Source organism: Gobio gobio (assembly GCF_949357685.1).
Source record: "Gobio gobio genome assembly, chromosome: 21".
NCBI classification, from domain to species: Eukaryota; Metazoa; Chordata; class Actinopteri; order Cypriniformes; family Gobionidae; genus Gobio; species Gobio gobio.
This window is the reverse complement of record NC_137117.1, coordinates 17,718,315-17,741,790: the sequence shown is the minus strand read 5'-3', so window position 1 is coordinate 17,741,790 and position 23,476 is coordinate 17,718,315. Positions and strand designations below refer to the sequence as shown.

The window sequence follows — 23,476 nt, the reverse complement described above, 5'->3', positions numbered from 1 at the left end:
ACAGACATTGTTATTGGCTGCAAATGGCCAGTGTTTTGATCTAGCCTATACTGTGGAAGATTTGATTGAATGTAAACCGCAACATGTTATTTGAACCTGGCTCTTTATATGCATGACAAATCGGCTGCATGGTGCTGTATACTCTTGACTCTTTCATAATATCTGTGCCAAACACAATTGAGTGAAAATTGATGATAAAATTGTAGAAATTGCGAAGCACACCGTGTGCACAGACAGCGAGTTTTAAACACCTCCAAAATATTGCGGTGTAAGTACACAGGCTGTCCTCGCTGTAAGGGTGAATCAATGAATCACACTGCATGCTGCTGTTTACAGAAATCTCATAAGGTCTTCAGCACACATCATATTTCTTCATAAACGTCGAGCCCTGCTGTGTGCAGATTCACACTGAGAGTAACTATACATTAGCAGGCAAGCAAACACAACTCTTTCCGTTGCCGTTGTCATGCATATGCAAATTTTATGTTTACAGATCAAATGTGCCAAATACTATGTGACCAAACCTTTTGGTACTGACTTGTGTTACAGTTTTGAATGTGGCAGTTTGTGCATTTAGTTAAAAAAAAATGTATGTTTAAGATTTTTTTTTTGTGTGTGTGTGTGTGCAGCGTTTCAAGTTATTGGTTGGTAATAACAGAGTACTTTTATATACACCATAGTACTAAATTATCAACTACCATAGAATGTCCATAAAAGCTTGTATTTGCATACCGTACATGCTTTTACCATTCAAAGCTTTTGGGCCAGTAAGATATTATTAGCAAGGATGCATCTATTAATAAATATAAATAAATACTGTTCTTTTGAACTTTCTTTATTCATCAAAGAATTATGGAGAAAAAAAGTAACATAGTGTACACAAAAAGCAACATACTTTTCAAGATCAGTAATAAGAAATATTCCTTGCACATATTTTCTTAAAAACATGAAATAATCTTACTGATCCCAAACATTTGAACAGTAGTCATTATCAATATATGCAGATTTGAGCATCCAGAAGTTCACCAGCTCATAACACAGTGACAATATTTTTTAACCCATAATATAATGATGATTATGATTATGATAAAAACACAGTTTGCCAATAAAAAAGTCATAGAACACTAGATCTCAGTCACCCCACCTGCCTTCAACTTTCTCATTCACCAATCAAAAAATTATTTTATTAAACCGATTTTTTTGTGACCCTCATGTCTTGCTGAAATGTATATGTTGTAAGTTCTGTGTGTTGACATTGTGATGCAAGTTACATATCTCAGAATGTTCTGTTGTGTTGTAGGTCCAAGAAAATCCTTCCTACCAGAGCTATGACAATGTTACAGGCAGCATGAAGTCTGAAATGAACGTCCTTGAGCCTCTGTATCTATATATTTGTATTTAATGACCCTTTTCCAATAAAGTCTGAAATCTTTGTGTACATGAATTTTGAAGTCATTACAGGGCAATGCACATCTAAGCAGCCGAAGGAATGAAATTCACATCAGACTAGTTGATATTGACATAATTCAAACCTGTATTGAATGTTGTTCATTCAAAAGGCACGTCATTTTGGAGATACGTTCTCTATTTGTGTAGGTCAAGGTGCCCTTAAAGTTACTAAATTAACAAAGAACCTGTTTTAAAAAAAACTGCACGTGACTTTACATGAGCATATCTGTCATTCTATTTCTAGACAGGCAGTTTAAAGAACAACCTACAGCTGAACGTATACGTCTGGATAATTTATGGCCGTTCTATCCTTGAGCCAATCGAATAAAAAAGCGATTGGAGTTGTCGCCAATGAAAATCGTCTTTCTCATTATTAACCAATCAGAACGCGCGTCGCCTTTCCAGCCTCACCAGGCCCTAACTGACTGAAACCGCGCCTACAACAGGGCCTGAGTTCCTTTTTCAACCTTCACTGCGACCACGGTAGCGAGAGGGGCACCTTCAAGCAGGGGTCGATAAATAACCACTTATAATATTTATACACACATAACTTACAAGAACAATGTCCTTCCTCTCTATCAGCAGACTAGCCCCAAGGCTCCTCAGCTCAAAGGTAGGAACGTTTTATTTTAACTTGACTGAGGGGAACACAGGCTGCTTCCCGGTTAGCTTAGCTTAGCATAGATTACACTAGTAACTGATAGCCAGTATTAATAAACCATATCGAACATCTGCTTTAGGGCATTTATTCATCAAAACTGTTATGTTTATGTGTCTCCCCCGTTTCAAGTCTATATTTAAACCAGCGACTGTATTTCAATACCAATTGTGCGGACTACATGGATAGCATTTTTAAACATAGGCGTTCAAAATTGAGTTTGAACTTGTCAAAGACACAGCCAATATAGAGTTGTGTTTTAGCACAAGAACGTGTTCATTGAGCTATTTAAAGATGCATAGATGACACAGAAACCGTTATATTCAGGTATATTTCGTGTCTTGATATTTATGCGATTCTGAATTAGTTAACGTTAGTCCTTTCACCGAACAACCAGTTTCAGTTGCCCTAATCTAATGCGACTCAAATTGAACAGTCACTTTGACATCTGCACCTGTTCAGCTGTAGTCTGACAGGTCAGTCTTTTTGTTGTTCTCTGTGACTGGTTTGACCTTCATGGTTGTCATTCATGTATTAATGTTTGAATAGTTTCAATAGTTGCTAGATCATTAAAAATATGACGTTAAACAGATTATATAGGGTTTGTGCATTGTCTGTATCAGGGCTTCACCTACTCTGTAGGTGTAGTACTGTATTGTTAGATGAGAATAGATGGATAGATAGATATTATTATACCCATTTCCCAGTTTGAAAGACCCTGGTCTAGTTCATAAAAGCTTGTGTGACATTATATAAGTTGCATAATGTGAAAATTGAGCATGGGTAGTTTCCTGAATTGTGACATGTAGTCTTTAAAGTTCTGTGATTTCCGAAGTCATGCCATACAAATTGTATTTCTCAGTAAAGTTATATTCTGCTTGATCTGAAATGCCTTGAGTGTAGATTGTGATGAGCAAAAAATGAGTGGAAGGTCACTTGTAATCTATAGAAACCTGCCCTTATCCATATGCTGTCTCAGTTGTGTCTGAATGACTGTATAGTAATATAGGTTACTGTGCTCTTGTCATTCAGGGTTAATGCACCGCTCACACCCCTAGATGACCTTTGTACACCATTGAGAGTTTCTCTGCCTTTTCTTCTGCTGTGTATTACATTTATGTAATCTGCTGATTGTCGGTTTATAGGAGTGACCAAGGTGCATTTCTGTACTGTACGTGCATAATTTCTTTTTTTTTTTTTTTTCCTTCTTGGTAATGTGTTGGACCTTGTTCAGACCTAGTAGTCTGCTTTGTAAACTCTTGAAGTAAGTAGACTTAAATGACATTACAGGAAGATTTGCTTATCTAATGAATGGATTTGAATGCAGTGGTATGAAGAGGTGTTCCTGATAAAGCATTCAGGTGGTGGGCAATCTCTCCAGCACGTCTGACCCACCTGTCATCGGCTTTTAGTATAGAAAAACAAGATGTTTTCGTCTAAATGGAGCACAGAGGGGTTTTGGAAGTCGTTAGAGCATTACCTGTCCATCTTTTATACATTTTGCCTTCCTAAAGAAAGCTCACAAAGAGTCCTTTGTCTGTGCAGGATATCTTCCATATGGTGTTACTAGTGATCCCTGCTAACACGCCAACCTTTGTGTCTGTTATATAGGCTGGCTCCATAGAATAGGACTGCTGCTGTAGTCACAGGAGGAAATGAGTCAAAAGTTATAGAGATGTCTAAGATTGCCAGCTGGCCAGTAGCCTGGGCACATGCACTATTCTTTGCAGCCTTTGTGAGGTGACCGTTACCTTGATGCTGCTGCCAAGGCCATTGTTATAGCATAGGTTGTTGTATTTGTGCAGTAGGGCTGGGCAAATTTTTTTTATTTTTCGATTAATCGTTTTTTAAAATGTGGTTGATTCAAAATCGATTCTCAAAGGCCACGAGTCCATCCCCCGCCCATATTTATTTCCGCAAACATTGAACATAAGATTAACGCAAATCTAATTACTAGTCTTCTCCACTAGATGTCACCCTCTTATTTGCCTTGCACGATGTTACAAAGGAGCGAGATGCGCGCCATTCATTCATTCATTCATTCATTCATTCATTCATTCATTCATTCATTCATTCAGTGCTTAAATGGCGGCTTCTGGTGCGTTGTCGACGTTTGTAATGCTGAGGTGAAATGCTACAAATCCGCGGAACCATTTGATGAGACATCACCCAAACGTTGCAACGTCCCCACAGCCGAGCACACAACCGCTAAAAATAGATCACAAACCAATAATTCAAACCTAATAGCTTATCATAAACAGATTTCCTCAAATAAAAGTTAGTCCACATAAGTCGGCACGTTAAGGTATTGTTGTTCGTTACCACGGCAACTACTTGTGTCCAGGTATGAACACGCTTCTCGTGAATGAAAAGTAACTGCACACATGACGGTCGGCAAAATCGCAAGAAAAGCTTGTCGTTTACTGAAAATTGCTGAAAATCATCCAATATCCTGTTTATGTTTTAGGATAATTATATCAATATCTATAAAAACTAAATTGTATACAAATAGAATAAAGTTGCATCAAAATTGTAGGCCTATTGTATTTAACATAATTGAATGCATTTGAAATATAGAGCTGGGTTCTATGTACCTAAGTGTACCTAAAATAAAGAGTTTAATATACAGTTTTGTGGCTCTTAATTCCTTTTTAATTACCCACTTGTAAACTTGTGTTCACTGTTCTTTTTTTATAAATATAGTATTTGTATTAAATCTATATTCATTAAGTTGAATCGAAATTGAAATTCGAATCAAGAATGGAAATCGAATCGATTTTAAAGAGCTTGCGAATCGAATTAGAACATCTGAATCGATACCCAGCCCTATTGTGCAGTTTATTAAAAAAAATTACATTTTTGTGTTGTCCTTGTAGGAAAACAAACACATTTTCCTCCAAAAATGTAATGTACAGTTTTTTCTTTATTAAAATACAAACTATTTTATAGTAATTTTTCTACATTGTATCAGTGTTTCCCACATGCTCCCCTGTAAGAAACTTTTGTACATTTTAAAGTTAAACGCAACTGCTCTTGGAAAGCAAAATTAAGAACTTGGAATGCTTCAGCACAAACCCTTTTTTGGCGTTAAAAAACTACGGGATTTACTAAAGAAAAATTATTCATGAAAAAGCATGGCCAGGGTTACTTGTTTTATTCTTGTTGCATGTGCATTTGTAGGAGTTTCTTTCAGATGCAAAATGTATGGGAGGAGAGTATTTAAATTAATCATGCAAGGTGGTTTACTAAGGTTTGCGGCAATTTGCACCAATTTACTGGTGTTTGCGCCATTATTGCCCAAAAAAAGCATGTCTTGAATCAGATGTTAATGAATAGTTGGTCATTATGAAAATGATCCGGCTGCGTCTGTTCTTTAATTTGCACGTCGTCAGTAGATCATGTAAACTTCCACAAAAATGTTAGAAATTATGCAAGTCTGGGAATTAAAAGGGAAACGCTATTATATTGTATCAGTTTATTACGTTATACTATTTTATATTATACATTCACCTAGAGCTCCACAATTCTGGATATCACATTTCACATAATCCCTTTTTTTTATTTCAAAACAGAGATCACCGTTCTCCCACGATTCTTAATAGACACAACTAAACAAAATAACATCATGTCATTTAATTATTTAATTTGAATAATTATATTTTTTTTAACTGTCATTTGTTGCCACCTACTGATGTAACAGTGTAATCAATATGATTGTTTTTTGAAGCATCGTTACTTTTAAAAGGTGATTTACTCAATTTTGATCACTACCGTAGGTTGAAAGCAGTGTTGAATAAGTTACTCTAAAAAAGTAATTAATTACTAGTTACATCTTCAAAAGTGTAATTAGATTACTGTACAAATTAGGGCTGGGACGGTATGGATTTTTTCTTACCGCGGTTGAAAAGCAAGAAATTCCCGCGGTTCAGCGGTAAACCGCTTTAAACGGCTCCCGCTTGACTTGCACGCACAGCCGCACACTCCAGCGCAGGCAATTGAACATAATAAGGAACATGTTTATTTTACATTTATTTTTTTCACGTTTAGAACAGGAACAATTAGAACAGAAATGGAATGATATCTGAAAAAAAGTGCTGGCAAAACGAAATATAGACTAGGCTATGGTTTACATCCAAGCCTTCATATTTTTTGCTGAGAGAGCAGATCAGATCACGACTGAGAGATCTGAAGATGGAACAGCATAAACAAAGACAAACAAACACATTTTTATTTATCGGTATTGATCAGTGATATATATTTATTTGTTCATGTTTATTTATTTCCCATATTTTTACTTTCAGATTACAGTCGTCATCATCAAACAATCACTTAAACTAACGACTTTCGCGCACACACCAGCGCATATAATATAATATATTATTTATTAGGGGTGGTTAATCTGTCTGATTTCCCGATTCGATTCGATTACGATTATTGAAGTCCCGATTCGATTACAGTCGATTTTCGATTATTAACGATTCTCGATTAGCGATTATTGATTTTCCATTTCACAACAGTAAACGAAAATACACTACAAAGTGATTGCAGTATAAAAAAAAAGTCAGCTACTGAATTACTTAACTCTTTTATTGAGTAACAACAACTCAAAGCACTTGTCATGTAGTGTCGTGTAGTTACACAGAAATGAATACATCACATTGTGTTGTGACTCATCAAGTTGAACTAAACAATAACAAATAAATGAAAGGCTTATTTCCTTTAGGAAGTAGATCAGAACCAACATACTGTAGAAATTGGACAATTTTCTTCTAGAAAGACAACGTGTTCAGGTGGAGGAAGACTGCAGGTTGCAGTCGAAACATGTCAAGGTAAAGAAGAAGTTTTTTCTCCAAACACCTTGTCTTTCTAGAAGAAAATTGTGCAATTTAATCATTAAGAAGACAAAATGAACATTTTTGAACAACTTACTGTATCTTCAGCTTATATACTGTACTGTAGAACACAGTGACAAAATGTCAAGATTGATGGATGCGGTGCGCGCGTGAGGGGGGCGGGAGCGCGTGGAACGCTCGAGCTCCTCGTTCGTTTCCTGACGTGAGAAAGGGGAAAAAACGACAGAAGAAAAACGGGTTCGTGTCGGAGGAGTGTCGAGGCCCGTTCGGTTCCGTGAGCGGGAGCCGCGGGTCGGTGCAGCGGAGCGGGGGTGTGTTTCCAGCATCAGTCCGGCTGTGTGTGTGTGTGAGATCCGCTCATCGCGTCCTCAGGATCGCCTTAATTCCCACGAATGTGCGTGTCGATGTGTGTCGCGCTCGCTCATCTGAAGCGCTCCTAAATCTGCGGATTGAAGGCGTTTATTTGGTGTTTGTGCGCGAATCTGAGCCGTGCTAACGCGCTAATGCTAATGTGCCTGAGCTCCAGAGGAGGCGAGGCGGGAGGATTTCTAGAGTGTTCCCTCAGAATCATCTCCGCATTAACGACAGATTTACATTCATCTAATGAACACACACACACACACACGGTGGTAGTGTCAGGTTTAGATAAATAAAAAAATCGATTTTTGAAAATTTAATGATCGATTCATGCTCGTCCATAACATACTCGCGATTAATCGATAATCGATTTTTTTCACCACCCCTATTATTTATATTGTTATATTACATATTCAGGCTATTAATTTACATTTACAATTTACATCTCGTGTGCGCTTTTGTCTCAGTGGTTAATGAAGACTATTTAACAAAGGCTCAAGGCTATTTAATTTAACAAAGTGTCATCACTTGCTGCTCACACTACCGTGATTGTATATTATGCTACTTTTATATATAATATAATGTATAGCCTAATATGAATATTATTTATATTTATTTTTTATATTTTCTAATATTTACATATTTATATTAATTTACACATCTCGTGTGGTGTGCGCTTTTGTCTCAGTGGTTCAAGGCTATTTAACAAAGACTATTTAGGCTAATTTAACAAATAGTCGCTGCTCACACTACCGTGATTGTATAATTAATATAAATATGTAATATAAAATATATATATATAATTTTATATTACATATTTATATTAATTTATATATAGGCGCATCTCGTGTGCGCTTTTGTCTCAGTGGTGCTATTAAACGAAGGCTATTTAATTTAACAAAGTGTCGCTGCTCACACTACCATGATTGTATATTACTTATTATTTATATTACATATTTTTACATATTTATATTAATTTATATATCTCGTGTGCGCTTTTGTCTCAGTGGTTCAAATATTTAACGAAGGCTATTTAATTTAACAAAGTGTCGCACACTACTGTGATTGTAAGCCTGCCAGACGGTCATCTTTTTCGATAGCCTTTTAATGAAATTGGAATTTCAGAATCACATAGCCTACTTGTATTTAATTGCCTACAATAGATCATTTATTGATTATATTGAACGAAATTTCGCAGGCCCAGCTTATTTGTAGTCAATCTTTCCCAAACAGAGTTGGAAGAGAGTTAAAACTTACCAGTACTAAGGAGTGCTGAGGCAGGTCCAGCTCAGTTTGTTATTTCTGAAGCCGTTGTTTTTTTTTTGCCAGCTATGGGAGAAAGCGGTCACCAGCGTTCGACACAAACCCATGGCCCGGGCGGTGCGTTCTTTTTCTGCTTTCATGACTTTTATCTACCTACCCGCTATTGTCGGCTGCGCAACCACGTGAGAGAATTGTGTTAAGCACGTGCAATAAAAAACTGAGGTCCTGCTTATGCGCCTGTATTTTATGCTTTAGTAAAATGAAATTCAAATTATAGGCTACAAGACATTACACGGGTACTCTCGCATATAGGCCTAATAGTCGATACAAATGCAATGTTATAATCGAACATTGCGCTCCCCAACTCGTGAAAGGTCGGATTTGCTCCATCTTTTGATGAAGTTTTGTTTAGAAAACCTTGAATCCATATAAGACACTCATGTCATTAGACACAATCCATGTCGTTAGAATCAATGAATCCATGGAATTAGACACAACGTGCACACATGTGCAGGCCAATGTTTTTTAGTTTTTTTTTGCGGTGATGGCGGTGACAATCTCAGACCCCCGCGGTAGGCGTCACGTGACTGTGGTATTGCGGTAACCGTCCCAGCCCTAGTACAAATGTCTCTCTATCTCTATCTATCTATCTATCTATCTATCTATCTATCTATCTATCTATCTATCTATCTATCTATCTATCTATCTATCTATCTATCTATCTATCTATCTATCTATCTATCTATCTATCTATCTATCTATCTATCTATCTATCTATCTATCTATCTATCTATCTATCTATCTATCTATCTATCTATCTATCTCTCTCTATCTATCTATCTATCTCTCTCTATCTATCTATCTCTATCTATCTCTATCTATCTCTCTCTATCTCTCTCTATCTCTCTCTATCTCTCTCTATCTCTATCTATCTCTATCTATCTCTATCTATCTCTATCTATCTCTATCTATCTCTCTCTATCTCTCTCTATCTCTATCTCTATCTATCTATCTCTATCTCTCTCTATCTCTATCTATCTCTATCTATCTCTATCTATCTCTATCTATCTCTATCTATCTCTATCTATCTCTATCTCTCTCTATCTCTCTCTATCTCTCTCTATCTATCTCTATCTATCTCTATCTATCTCTATCTATCTCTATCTATCTCTATCTATCTCTATCTATCTCTATCTATCTCTATCTATCTCTATCTATCTCATCTATCTGTATATGTGTGTGTGTGTATATAGTATATTAGTGGTGGGCCGTTAAGATGCTGCGTTAACGTGAGGCTCTTATCGGGCGATAAAAAAAATATCGCCGTTAATCTATTCTCAAAGTTGGGTTGGGAGCTGGGTCTATACTACGCAAGCTATGATGACTTTCACCTTGATATTTTAGCGCGGATATATACCTAGCCGAGTTGCACTGTGGGGGGCGAGAGAACGAGTCTTCGAACCTGTGTGCATGCCTAACGTTACTAGTGTTGTCAAAAATATCGATATTTCGCTTTGTATCGATATCAGCTGCACTCTCCTCTCCGACCGACAGCGAGTTGACACGCACCCGCCTCCTCTCATTCAGTCTGGTTAACCCTCTGAACATTGCGAACGTGTGTTCTGCTGGATTTTTCCTCATGACAGCGTGTTAGTATTGGTGTGACTGGTCTGAATTTCGCGCGGGGTTGCACATAATGTTAATCCTACTAATTCCCGCAGATTTTGCGCTCGCATCTAAAGTGCACACACACATAGGCCTACCGTAATAAAGCCGCCTCTGACATACAAGTGCAAAAATTAGCTCCTTTTTCCAGCTTATTAATGGTCAAATACACTCAACGTCTCCATGAATATATATATAATTGTTCTACAATTTATACACAGTATTTAGTTCAATTACAGTAGCTGTTATTAAATTATGTACACAAAAAAATCCACTTATTTTTTTATATTTTTATATTTTAATTTTTATATTTTTATTTTTATCTTATTTCCTATTTTTATCTTTTACTTGATTTATTTATAATTCTACTTATGTTAATACTTTTTATTCTAATTTTATTCTATTTCTATTTTAATTTCTTGTAACTGTTATTTGCACTGTCCATGGAGCGGACCTGTTTACATTTCACTGCCAGTTGTATATTGTGTATATAACTGTGTATGTGACAAATAAAACTCTTGAATCTACTGTACTTTTTCAAGGGAAAAGTAATTAAATTACAGTAACTAATTACTAATTTCACCTAACACTGGTTGAAAGTACTGTTTGTGAAGGTGTTTTATACCTATACGTCAGCTACGCTCTCTGGGTCAGCGGCAGTGCAATGCAGATTCAAATGTTCTGCTGTCATCGTACTTGTCAAACATACTTTTCAAATAGACATGGTAGAATCGTTTTCATTTAGAATACAGCAACTACAGTACAGAGGCTTATGTAATCGCCCTCTTCGTTGCACTGGGGTCAAACTAAAAGCTGCCGGTGGCCTCACCTTTCCCACAGATTACACACGGCCGTAGACTTGAAGGAAGGTCAGAGACTAGCCGTTACTTATCAACAACAATAAAGGCCACCCCATAAATGAGCTCTTAACCTGATTGGATTCTTTTTCTGGTCACACAGCTACTGTATGTTATGCAAGGTGTGTCAGGCTGCTCTTTATTTCTGGACAGAGAGAAATCTCTAGCTGTAGGGCAGAGTGACGGGTGTCTGGTGTCAGTGTCCCGACTTGCATGGCGATCAGGAGGCTCTCAGTTTAGGAAGTCTTGTTCATCAAAGTGCAGTCATTCCCTGTATAATCCATCTTGATTGCATAGTCTTAGTCTGACCCTTCAAGGTGAAAGTAAAGTATGTGCACTACAGCCCTGTTTAATCTTTCTTGTGCTATTTGTTTTGGATATGAAAGATTACATTTAAAAAATAAGCTTTTCAACAGCTTTTTTTTTATTCACAATAATGCATTCAAGGGCAATGTTAGAGAGTTTGTGTGTATATCAATATTAGCTATTTAATCGTGCACGCTCATTTACTCTTTTTACATTTATATTGTTTGCCACTTTCAACGCAAAACTTTTTAACGCAAAACATAGTCAATGACACTATTAGAAGGCAGTTTTTGCAAATCTTAGAAGGAACATCCTTTTTTTTCTTTCTGTACATTATTAGGGATGTGTGCAAAGGCTAATTTCATAACCGTTTAAACACAAATTTTGCATCCGACTATTCTAACCCTGCCCACCGGAGACAGTTTGTATATGCGATTCATTTGAAAGAACACTTAAAGGGGTGGTTGATCCTGATTTCACTTTTTTAACTTAAGTTAGTGTGTAATGTTGCTGTGAGCATAAACAATATCTGCAAAGTTACGACGCTCAAAGTTCAATCTTAAGGGAGATATTGTCTTTTAGAGAAATTGCTTTTTAAGGACTACAGTAAACGACTGGTAGGGACTACAACAAATTCATCCAGGGTTAGTGGCATCACTGGGCCAGCTATCTGAGCCCATTGTGTATTTCTGAGGGAGGGGCTTCATATAACCAGGAAACCATCAGTGCTTTTACGAGAAGGGACACAGTGGTGTAGAATAAAGCTAAATTATGTGAGAAATTATGCGGGTTTTTTTTAATGAAGCATGAACACGTTAGACTGCACCCCATAAACACAATCAAGTCTTTGAGAAAAAGCTGATCAACCATCCCTTTAAACTATGAACTTTCAATCTCATACTGAACGCCACTAAAAATAGGTCAGATAAATGTGATGTTTGCCTTGCATTATGATCATTGTATATTAAACTTGAGCATTCAATTAAGCAACATTAGCCATTATTTTGTTTTCTGCGGCAGATATACACAAAATAATATATAAATTTTAATATACTAGTATTTTCCAAGTCGACTAGCAGCAGCACCAACCTTTAATCGACTAGTCTGCTTTTTTGTTATTAGTGTCTTATTTTGAAAATACGAAATAGTATACCAATTTAATATAATTTGATCAGTTGTTGGCCTTACCATCAAAATAATTATTGGCTTATCAGTATTGACCAGAAGTTTAATATCGGTGCATCAATGTTTTTGAGCACTGTTTCTCTATGTAATACTTGCTGACATATTGTATTGGGTTGTAAGGTGATTCATTACTTAATAATATAAACTAATAATCAGCAGTGAATTACTTTTTAAAAGTTAAACATCTTTTCCATTTTCAAACCACAGCTTAAATGCTATAAACAGCTGCCTGTTTGAGTGTGGAGGATTAATGATGATTCCAGCGACTGTTCTGTTCATATTCTGAGAATCATAGTCCCCTCTTCATCTCCCCACATGCCTTACCAATCTGACCCGGCTTTCTGCAGTGGCAGTTTATCTCTGGTCCTGCTGTGTGTCAATCAGACAGGGCTCTTAATCTAAAGCTATATATAGAAATGAAGGATGTATCTTGATGTAGGAAAGGGTTGGGCCATACAGAAACTCATCTTTCTTCATGAAGGAATCCTGTAATGGAATTAGCTTGGATCCACACATCTGTCTTGGCAGAAATGCACCAGGCTCCTTTGTGTTCATGTGAAATATTGTCATTTCATGTGTGTTATTGCTATAATTAAATTGAATTAGGTCCTATATCTCTGCATTATATTTGTAGCGTTGAATCCCACATTATAAGGCAATCGTGATGAATGGCACAGTGGTGATAGTTCAAGTCACACTTCATCTAGTTGCTCTAGCAGTCGTGTCTATGTAATAAGTGGGCTGTAACTCTTTAGGACAGAATAAAACAGCTGCTAATGGGCAAAGTTGTGATAGATGATAGAGAAATACTTCAAAGGTTATGTGTAGTAACTAGTAAGCTCTATCTCTGTAGATGTAAACTCTGTTTTCTGGGCTTTTGATTTCAGACCCAGTTGAAAACATTTGGTCCAGCAAAACGTATTGTAATAAGAAGCGGCGTAATTTGAATCCAAAGAAAAAGCATTGCCTTGGCAACTGACACGTTTGGCATTGTGCGACTAAAGTCGCCTGCATTGCAGCTGTCAACAGGCCTTCTGCAGTGAAATCTCTGTTAACCCTGGTTGTAAAAATGATGAACTTCCTCTGCTTTGCATCTCTCTCATCAAAGTCGTTGTTTTCTTTTCTCTTCCAGAATGCAGCATGTGTTGTTGTGGCTGCCAGAAATGTCAGCGCATCCACGGTATGTATCTGCATCATTTCAGATCCTGGGTGTGTGATCACAGCCAGAATCAGACTTTAGATGTTAATTGCACTACAGAGATAAGATTGTTTTGCCTTGCTCTTGAAAGCTTGAGTCACTATCACATATCTGTGTCTACTTTATTGAACCTCAAAAAGGACTTTTTTATAATGCGTGTTAGACAGTGGTTAAATCTGTTTGTGCTAGATTTACTAACCAAAATCTGACCTTTTTTCCATTGACCTTATGCAGAATTTAAAAGACGTCTTAGCAGACCTCATCCCTAAAGAACAGAGCAGGATCAAGAACTTCAAACAGCAGCATGGCAAAACCTCAATCGGTCAGATAACGGTGGACATGGTGAGAGAAACATCACTGCACTCACCGTCACTGTAAATCATGTCTGTAAGGGTGTTTGTAGAACTTAAACTCATTTTATTTCAGTTACTTGCCAAGGCAACATTAACATTTAACTTTCTTTCTTTTTTGTCATGTCAATTAACAATTTTTAGTTGTTTGTTTCTAACAATTAGAGCACTGATACAGCATTCTAATCATTCTCTGCTACACCACTCACACTTTGTTTACATATCAGAGATTCTCTTTTAGCAGAAGGATGGCTCTATGCTTAGAATAGTTTTTTTTATTTTTTTATCATGTATTAACTGTTGTGTGAAAACAATAAGGCTGTGCTGTAGGGGTGTAACGGTACACGTATTCGTATCGAACCGTTTCGGTACAGGGCTTTCGGTTCGGTGCACGTGTGTTTCCGAGTGCAGTCTTTAACAGTTATCAATCGACTTGTGGTAAGCGCGGAACACACTTCAATCTGAGTACCCACACGAACATATTAAGTATTCAGTCCATTTTATCGTGAAATCCAAGCGATGAATGCCGTTTTGGCGCTCTTTAATGTGACGTGACTGTATAAGCGCTGTATAGATGCGTCAGTTCAACTTCAAGTGGCGGCGCGCTAGTGAACGCGATCATCTCTTCCTAAGGAATAAACATAAAATAACATCTCTTAAGGTATGTTGAGGATACATTACAACTTACTGAAATTTCAACGGTGGAAAGACGTCAAACAGCTTGTAAACAATGTCAGGTAGCATCACATTTACCTCAGGCAGTCATTTAGTGTCCACAGCTGTTACTTCACTAGATTCTTTCGCTAAATATATGCACTATATTAGCGGTTATATTCACTAAATTCCACTTAACCTGTTAGTGATGTCTTGTTTATTTAATGTATGTTTAAATAAATCTGTCATGAAAATTACAGCCACTGTATATAAATGATTATATTTCAACAACGAATTGGAGAATTTTTTTTTTTTAATTAGATTTAGAAGTTAATACAAAAACTGCCTTATGTGATGCTTGAGCTTAAAATAAATAGCAACTGAGTTTAGGCTAATGGTTTGGGCTCTGTTGTTAATCCTATGTGTAAGTAAGGGCTCCCTATATAGTTTACAGCATTATCTTTAAGAAACTTTTAGTTATAATTGAATTAATTTAAGGACAGAAATTTTTTTTCAGTAAACCACTGTTTAATAAAAATAAATAAAAATCAATTTTGTAAAACTGCTGTACCGAACTCGTGCCGAACCGTGACTTCAAAACCGAGGTACGTACCGAACCATCAGTTTTGTGTACTGTTACACCCCTACTGTGCTGTATTGTAAACATAACTCCTACAACGCCATGACTGTAGGGACAAACAACGCCCTTTATTCGTGATATTTACAGCACCTTATTGCTTAAATGAACGTTTCCTAATCTTTTAAAGGGTTAGTTCACCCAAAAGTGAAAATTCTGTCATGAATTACTCACCCTCATGTCATTCCAAACCCGCAAGACCTTTGTTCATCTTCGGAACACAAATTAATGTTTTAAGAAATCCAAGAGCTCTCTGACCCCACATAACGGCAATAACACTTTCAAGGTCCAGAAATGCCGGTTTCAAGGCACTTTCTTTGCGGAGATACATTTGTGCTCAAGTGTAAATGAAATTGTTTTGATAAATCCGATAGCTTTAAGCCCTGTTAAGACTCAAATACCCCTTTATCAACATGAACCAGAAATGTTTCCTAGTTACTCGTATTTTAATGGATATCCTTCAGGATTATCATTTTTAATATTACTGAATATGTTAATTAATATACTTTACTAATAAAATTTATACAATTACTAATATTGTATTTTCTTTCTGAGTATCTGGTACACCTGGTTGGGAGTCATTGGCTTAAATTTAGGATATATTACCCCGTTCGCCTGACTGATGACCTGAGCAAGTGTTGCCTAACATGCCTGACCAGTTCTATCTCTCATGATGTGGCGCTGCACACCCCCACAAACACAATAATAGTTTTTTGCCCTCTGATTGGACCACTGTTTTCTCAGGGACCCTCAGGCTATGGTGTGAGAGCTGCTGCTCTCGTGGTTGTTCTTTCAGCTGAGTCATGTGGTCTTTGTCTCACTGCCAGTTATTCTACATTGCAGACTAAACTGCATGTGAGGGGTATTATTACTCAAAATATGACACAAGAAATATAGGCCATCGATGAGAGATCGAGGACTGGGAGGACTCAGAAAAGATTGTTGATAGAAGTGTCAGTAATGTTTGAGTGCTGTTTTTCTGTTTTACAGGTTTATGGAGGAATGAGAGGCATGAAGGGTTTAGTGTACGAGACCTCTGTGCTTGACCCTGATGAGGTGAGACACACACACACACACACACACACACACACACACACACACACACACACACACACACACACACACGTTAATTATATAAGTAAATGCAGTACTTTTTATAGGCCTGTCACAATGCTAAGGGTTATGAAATTATAATATACTTTAATAGTATTTATGACTTAATATTTATTATTATTTTTATTAGAATATAATATAATTGTATTTTATTGTTATTACTTGTCATGCATACTATTTTAGTTTTATAACTATTCAAAACAGACTAAAAGCTCCTGTCTTCCATAAAATTAACTGAGCCATCAATGTGCTTTGAACTTTTATCCTTGACACATGAAATACTCATTTTAGATTTTGAAAATGTACCATGAATGATGTCATACAAGTTAATTATTTGCGCACCGTACAGCTGTGCTGCTGTAAGCTAAAAATAGAAAGTGGCGCCATGGTGCTTTGGATAAATGTATACATTGGGTTAGTATTTATACTACTAACCCCTGAACCCTCTCAGAGTTTGACACGGCAGTTCTCACGGTTTAGTTTATTCAATCGAATGTACTGATGTCCTCCCTGTGTGTTTCGATCGCATCTTTAGGGCATCCGTTTCCGTGGTTACAGCATTCCAGAATGTCAGCAGCTGTTACCCAAGGCTGGTGGTGGAGAGGAGCCGCTGCCAGAGGGTCTATTCTGGCTGCTGATCACAGGACAGGTGCCCACTGAGGAGCAGGTGAGGAGGAATGCATTCATATTCACTGCAGTGTTACCCGTCAAAGTAATGGAGGAAATATTGGCAGAGCCGTGACCTAGCATTTAGGCTGCGTGTCCACCAAAACGTTTTTTTTCCCACGTGGCTGGCTGGCTGAGCGCTGCGATTTTTAGAATGCCGTGAGCTGAAATTTTTTTCTGGTCGTCGAGAGTTGAAGAATGTTCAACTTTGAGTAAGACGCAGCGCTCATCACTGTCACTTTTTACCCAGCTGACCAATCACAGTGGAGGAGGGGCGGGACAAATACAAGACCGACCAACCGCCACATTCTGATTGTACAACGTCAACAGATGAAAACAAGCATAATAACGGAACAAAATCATTTAAAACAAGAGCCAGAGCAAATACTTTACATTGAATCGGCATTTTTATATAGAATCAATACAGAAACAAACTGTGAAATGGGATGCTAGTAACACTTCTGCGGATATTCCGTATCATCAACTTAAAAAAATAAAAAAAATTAAATCCTGACCAAAACGCTCTCAATTTCTCGTTTTCTTTAGCAGAGCGCCTAGCTGGCAAACAACGCTTTGGTGGACATGTGGCCTTAGAGTGTTTTAACACGTTTAACAGTTCCTGATTCTGTTTCCCTTTTTTTTCCCCTTTTCTTTCTCTACCGATCCTCTGCCAAAAATAATGCAGTGAACAGGCAGCCATAGACACAAATCTAAAAATATCTATTGAGAAACAAAGAGTTTTTTTCTGGCTATCTTTGCGTAGATCTTAATATCAACATTAGGTAAAGGAAAATGTATAGACAGTCTGTGTTTATCCCAAAATAAGGCTGACATGTGTTTGGGGTCCTGACACAAAACAGAAAAAATCACCCCGCCTAGATGATTGCTTACCAAAATCATTTTGTAGATAAAACTACTTTCAACTAGCTTTCTTGTTCTTTTAAATGATTTGATTGTGTTTTCTTGAGCTGCTTTGTTTTATATACAGTATACCCATGTAATAACTTTCCACAAAATATCTTTCCTCATTTAACTCTTTGTCGGCTGTTTCCTCAGGTGAGCTGGTTGTCTAAGGAGTGGGCCAAGCGCGCGGCCCTTCCCTCTCATGTGGTCACCATGCTCGACAACTTCCCCACCAACCTGCACCCTATGTCTCAGTTCAGCGCCGCCATCACGGCTCTGAACAGTGAGAGCAGTTTTGCTCGTGCTTACTCTGAGGGAGTCAACAAGGCCAAGTACTGGGAGGTGAGTCGTTGAAAATATTTGTTCTAGAAACTTTAAAGATAAACATGAAAATAAGACTAAAATGACTCTTGACTAAGAAACGTATTTGCTATCTAAAGCGAATGATGCATTGACAAGTATTCACGCCACTTCTGTGTAGTTCGTGTACGAAGACTCGATGGACCTGATCGCCAAGCTCCCCTGCGTGGCGGCCAAGATTTACCGTAACTTGTACCGTGAAGGCAGCAGCATCGGCGCCATCGACTCCAACCTGGACTGGTCACACAACTTCACCAACATGCTGGGCTACACCGAGCAACAGTTCACAGAACTCATGAGGCTGTACCTCACCATTCACAGGTGATGACCTTCAAACTCACTGACTCATTCGTCATAAACTCCTCCCTTCCCTCATTAGGAATGAGGTCAGCTTGGACTTTTAACCTTTGTGATTGTCCTCAGAAAATCTCTCTAGTGTTCGCTATTCAGCCTCGGGGAGAAAAGCTTGTGTTTTCAGCGGAGACCTGAATGCGCCTGACGTCTGACCAAACTAGATCATTCAGGCCATTAAACATCCAAAGCACAAATGCAATACTGTAAATTGGCTCTTCATAGAATAACTGCCGCAATCTGAAAATGAAGTGAAGAGCAGTGGTGTAATATTAAAAGCCAACAATTTGTTCTAACTTCCTCTGCAGGAACATGCTAAACCCAGTTTATTTTCCTAGGGCTACAATGGTCATTGCTCAAGATGTGGATTATCTGATTAGTGGATGAATAAATAATTGAAAGATCAATCAAGATAAGATGTTTTAATACGCAGCAATGTTGAATAGGACTTTAGACTTTGAGACCTCCAATCTACGCTGTTATCACCTTTTATTGCTGATTAAATGGATGCAACTGAAGCACATAAGCAGCCTTAAGTAATTATTAAAGTACTTAAATTAATATTAAACATCTACTTTTTAAATATTGTATTTGAAATCCCCAAAACATCTGTGTGTTTAAATTCTCTAACGGTTATTGGCATTAAACTAACACACCTTGTGAACTTTATATTTAGAAAAATGATTGTGTGGCGCTTGGCTTGATATCTCTCAATCTCCATCTGGCCAGTGACTTCAGACTGGATACATATTGTTCAGTCAGCAAAAAAAACGCCCAGCTTGCTAGTGTACTTGTTAGGACAGAAGGGTGGCGTAAGAGAGGAATGACTTTTGCATAGAATATTCAAATGAATCAAGTCTGCCCCCATGTGGTTGTGTTAGTTTGCCTATCTACAGTCTTTGACCATAAGCTTAACCGTTTTGTGTGCTTCCGTTTCTCTCCAGTGACCATGAGGGTGGAAACGTCAGCGCGCACACTAGTCACCTGGTCGGCAGTGCCCTATCTGACCCCTACCTCTCCTTCAGTGCTGCTATGAATGGCCTGGCCGGACCCCTGCACGGACTGGCCAATCAGGTTCGAGCCTTAATGTGCTTAGTGTTGCACAGGACATATGGTTATGAAATACTAACCAGCTTTGCATTTCATTCATGCATTTCCTCCTCTGTCCTGTAGGAGGTGCTGGTGTGGCTGACAGCCCTGCAGAAGGAGCTCGGCGGTGAGGTGTCCGATGAGAAAATGAGAGATTACATTTGGAACACACTCAAATCAGGCAGAGTGAGTGCCAGCTTCCTGTTTCGATAGGGAATGCATGAACATACAAAAGATGGGGTTTGCAGAGGGATCAAAATATAATGGATGATTATTCGCACTGATGGTTCGCTCATTTCATTATTCAGGTGGTGCCAGGCTATGGCCACGCTGTGCTGAGGAAGACAGATCCCCGTTACACCTGTCAACGCGAGTTTGCCCTCAAGCACCTTCCCAATGACCCCATGTTCAAGCTGGTAGCTCAACTCTACAAGATCGTACCCAATGTGCTCCTGGAGCAGGGCAAGGCCAAGAACCCCTGGCCCAACGTAGATGCACACAGTGGAGTCCTGTTGCAAGTAAGACACCAGAAATCCGCCTATAAAACATAAATGTGATTTTTAAAAGATGATCTGTGGCATTTTAGTACAGACTAGAGCTGTATCATTTTTGTCAAGTGCCCCTAAAATATCGCGTATATGCATCTGTATGTTTATTAGTTTTTTTTTTAATTATTTTATTTTGAACATTGGTATAATCATATTTTTGCAGTGAAAATTCTATTTTTCAGCCTGTTGAAATTCTCTCATTTTACTCTTGTGTTTTGCAGTATTATGGCATGACCGAGATGAACTATTACACTGTGTTGTTCGGCGTATCCCGAGCTTTGGGCGTCCTCGCCCAGCTGGTGTGGAGCAGAGCGCTTGGCTTCCCTCTGGAGCGTCCCAAGTCCATGAGCACGGACGGACTCATGACTCTAGTTGGGGCCAAATCAGGCTAGAGAGGGAGAGACCATGCCAGCGGAGTGAGAACAGGAAGGGGAGGAGCTTAAACTATTAGAAACAAGCCTCCGAGCTAAGGGATTCAAAGAGACAGTACACTTTTAAATTTAATCTAAAAAGGGCCTTTATTAATATATATATATACATATAACGTCAAGAATACACATCCCATTTACACTCTTATTAGTCTTTAATTTCCAAAAACACTTTAAACAAAAAACATAAAAACATTTACAGCTACTTTTTCACGGGAAATGTGTAGACGCATTACACAATCATCGCTTGTGGTCACTCCTCTTCAGGTTTCCCGCATTTCTTGCCGATTTTTCCAGACCGAATGACCAGTTTGAATGACGCGGCTATGGATGTAGTGGGGTGGTTTGATGGAGAAGGCTGTGTTATTGTCCAAGAACACAGCCGAGAGTAAGATATCTTCCCTGAAATCACTTCTATTTAAACTAAGAACTACTATTGAATACTAGTTCAGAAGAGTTAGTTCACCTAGTATGTAAATAAACCCTATCCTCAGCTGTCACACCAACTATTTCCGTTTTAGTCTTGTATTTTTACTCTCCCGAGATCAGATGTTCACTTAAACCTCTGTTTGTGCGAGGAAACGAATCGTCAAAAAAACAAACAAAAAAAAAACACTGCTCCGAGCCAGTCCAACAATTCGCAGTTTGACTATACGTTCATTCAGCTAACATCGCGTTTCTCCTTGTAAGAGCACTCCATGGTGGCATAATGGTCCTCTCTCAATAGAATTGATTCTATGAGTTCAGTTCAACTTGGGAAGCTTGTATATTTGTTTAAAAGGGTACTGCCCCATTGACTTCAACCAATCGCCTTCATCTTCCTGTATGTTGTTTGGCACGTGGTGCCCTTTTTATTTAAAATAACCAGTTCTTCCTCCATCCCCCACCCTCCCTTATTTCATCAGTGGACATATTGGCTTTGATTTGTGTCATTTACACAGTTATTGTAGTCGCAGGTGATTCATGTACCAACTTGAGAGCAAGTCGAATTTGAGGCACTTTTGTATGTTCATCCAAACTCTGCCATCTTTTTACCTGTTTAGAGTTTTAGTTTCCCTATTTTTTCCCTCTGTGTTGATGTCTTGTATAAAGAGAAGCTGTCATTTTGTGTAGGTATACATAATTTGTGGTTTTATTTATTCATGTAAATATAGTTTGAATGTATGAACTGCATCTCAAAACAGTCTTACCATACCTAAACCATCTATGACTCACTTAACCCTTTATTTTAAATCAACTGTACCTTTAATGCAATTTAAAACATGACTTGTACATGAGATGGTCTGGTCTGACCTCTGCTGTGGTGCACATGGGTCTTGCTCTCAGGTTGTTTTTGGATAATCTAGCAGCTATTTAGGCTAGTCGGTCCATAAGCACTCCAATGGCACTTTCCTCCCCCTCTTCATTTTCTGTGCGTATAACCCCACTCATCTAATAGCGTGAGATTATTTGTCTGGTTTGCTGTGCCCTTTTCCAGTGTGACTGTTTTCATCATGATGTACATGATTGGGTTATGCTCCGTCGGGTAATTTAAATAATGAGGTATGTGAATATGGAGAAAATTGGTTGAAGTCGGATCCACCAGGGTAAAATTGGGAGGGGAACAAGAGCATGGGGTTCAAATGTGTCTGGATTGATTGGGGGGGGGGGGAAGCTTAGGTGAACAAATAAAAAAATGGGAAAACTTGACAAAAAAAGGAAAACCAATAAATGTTTTTAACAAACCCTTGAGGATTATTCTTTTTTTCCCCAACATGAAACACTTTTCATTTTCATTGTATTTTATATGTTCAGAGAGTGAGTTGCCATGGTTACTTACACTACCCTGAAAGTTACCTCCATTTTTGGAACCGAAAGTTGGTTATCCGCTTACTCTTAAACATACCCAGGTATGTCACATAACCTGCTTTCTGGAATACCCCCCAGATATTGATCAAATTTGATCATATCCAGCTGTCCATAATGCAATTGACAGAGTAAACATTAACTCAAGCCAATATTCTGGTCACTAGACACCCAAATAAGAAACTTCTCCTCGGTCCTCGCATTCTGAAACAAATCCTTCCCTAAAAACCATAAAATGAAATATAACCAGAACGCTTATTTAATTTTATATATATTTTTTGGGGGGATAGCCAGCTCAAAATTTGGAGCATAACCAGCTCAAAATATCTCACATTGGGTCATTTTGGTGTGTCTGTTTAGGATTTCCATGTATACAGAAGCATTCCTTGCACTCAATTAATTCCTAAGGGGTTCAAATTGACCTGTGAGGGAAGGATTTGTTACTTTTATTACAACCATATAAACTTTGTGTGTGTTTTCCTAATCTAATTAAGACAAAAGTCCTAGGGTCTTGAACCACTCTCAAAATGACCTGAGGAAGGGATGAGGGTTAAATAAAGGTTCTTTAGTGGTTCCATGAAGAACCTTTAACGTCCAAGGAAGCTTTTTTCCATCACACAAAATCTAATTCACTGAAAGGTTCTTTGTGTAGCTTCTATGCCATTGCTGTGAAAACCCCTTGATGGAACATTTATTTTTAAGAGTGAGCTGGTATATTACTTTATAATTAATACATTTCAT

The 23,476-nt window shown here is 38.0% G+C and overlaps 1 protein-coding gene across 2 annotated transcripts; it reads left to right on the top strand.

The window, feature by feature from the left end:
- The first annotated feature begins 1,884 nt into the window (after window positions 1-1,884).
- Window positions 1,885-22,620, top strand: cs (citrate synthase). Of its 2 annotated transcripts, XR_013815448.1 has the most exons (12): window positions 1,885-2,062; window positions 13,726-13,773; window positions 14,026-14,133; window positions 16,423-16,488; window positions 17,081-17,212; window positions 18,268-18,456; window positions 18,596-18,795; window positions 19,770-19,899; window positions 19,999-20,100; window positions 20,223-20,432; window positions 20,684-21,846; window positions 22,217-22,619. XR_013815448.1 is itself a non-coding variant. In XM_079802435.1 (11 exons), exons 1-11 carry the CDS (start codon window positions 2,012-2,014, stop codon window positions 20,852-20,854), a joined length of 1,407 nt encoding a protein of 468 aa, XP_079658561.1. In that variant the 5' UTR covers window positions 1,885-2,011; the 3' UTR covers window positions 20,855-22,620. The 2 variants fall into 2 exon arrangements, 1 of the variants encoding a protein (XP_079658561.1); XM_079802435.1 differs by having other exon boundaries at window positions 20,684-22,620.
- Window positions 22,621-23,476: the final 856 nt, after the last annotated feature.

Excerpts from the sequence above, each read along its gene's own strand:
- cs (XM_079802435.1), top strand. The coding sequence starts at position 2,012 with ATGTCCTTCCTCTCTATCAGCAGACTAGCCCCAAGGCTCCTCAGCTCA. Across the intron at positions 2,063-13,725 it reads CAAGGCTCCTCAGCTCAAAG|AATGCAGCATGTGTTGTTGT; the intron begins GTAGGAACGTTT and ends TTTCTCTTCCAG. Across the intron at positions 17,213-18,267 it reads AGGTGCCCACTGAGGAGCAG|GTGAGCTGGTTGTCTAAGGA; the intron begins GTGAGGAGGAAT and ends CTGTTTCCTCAG.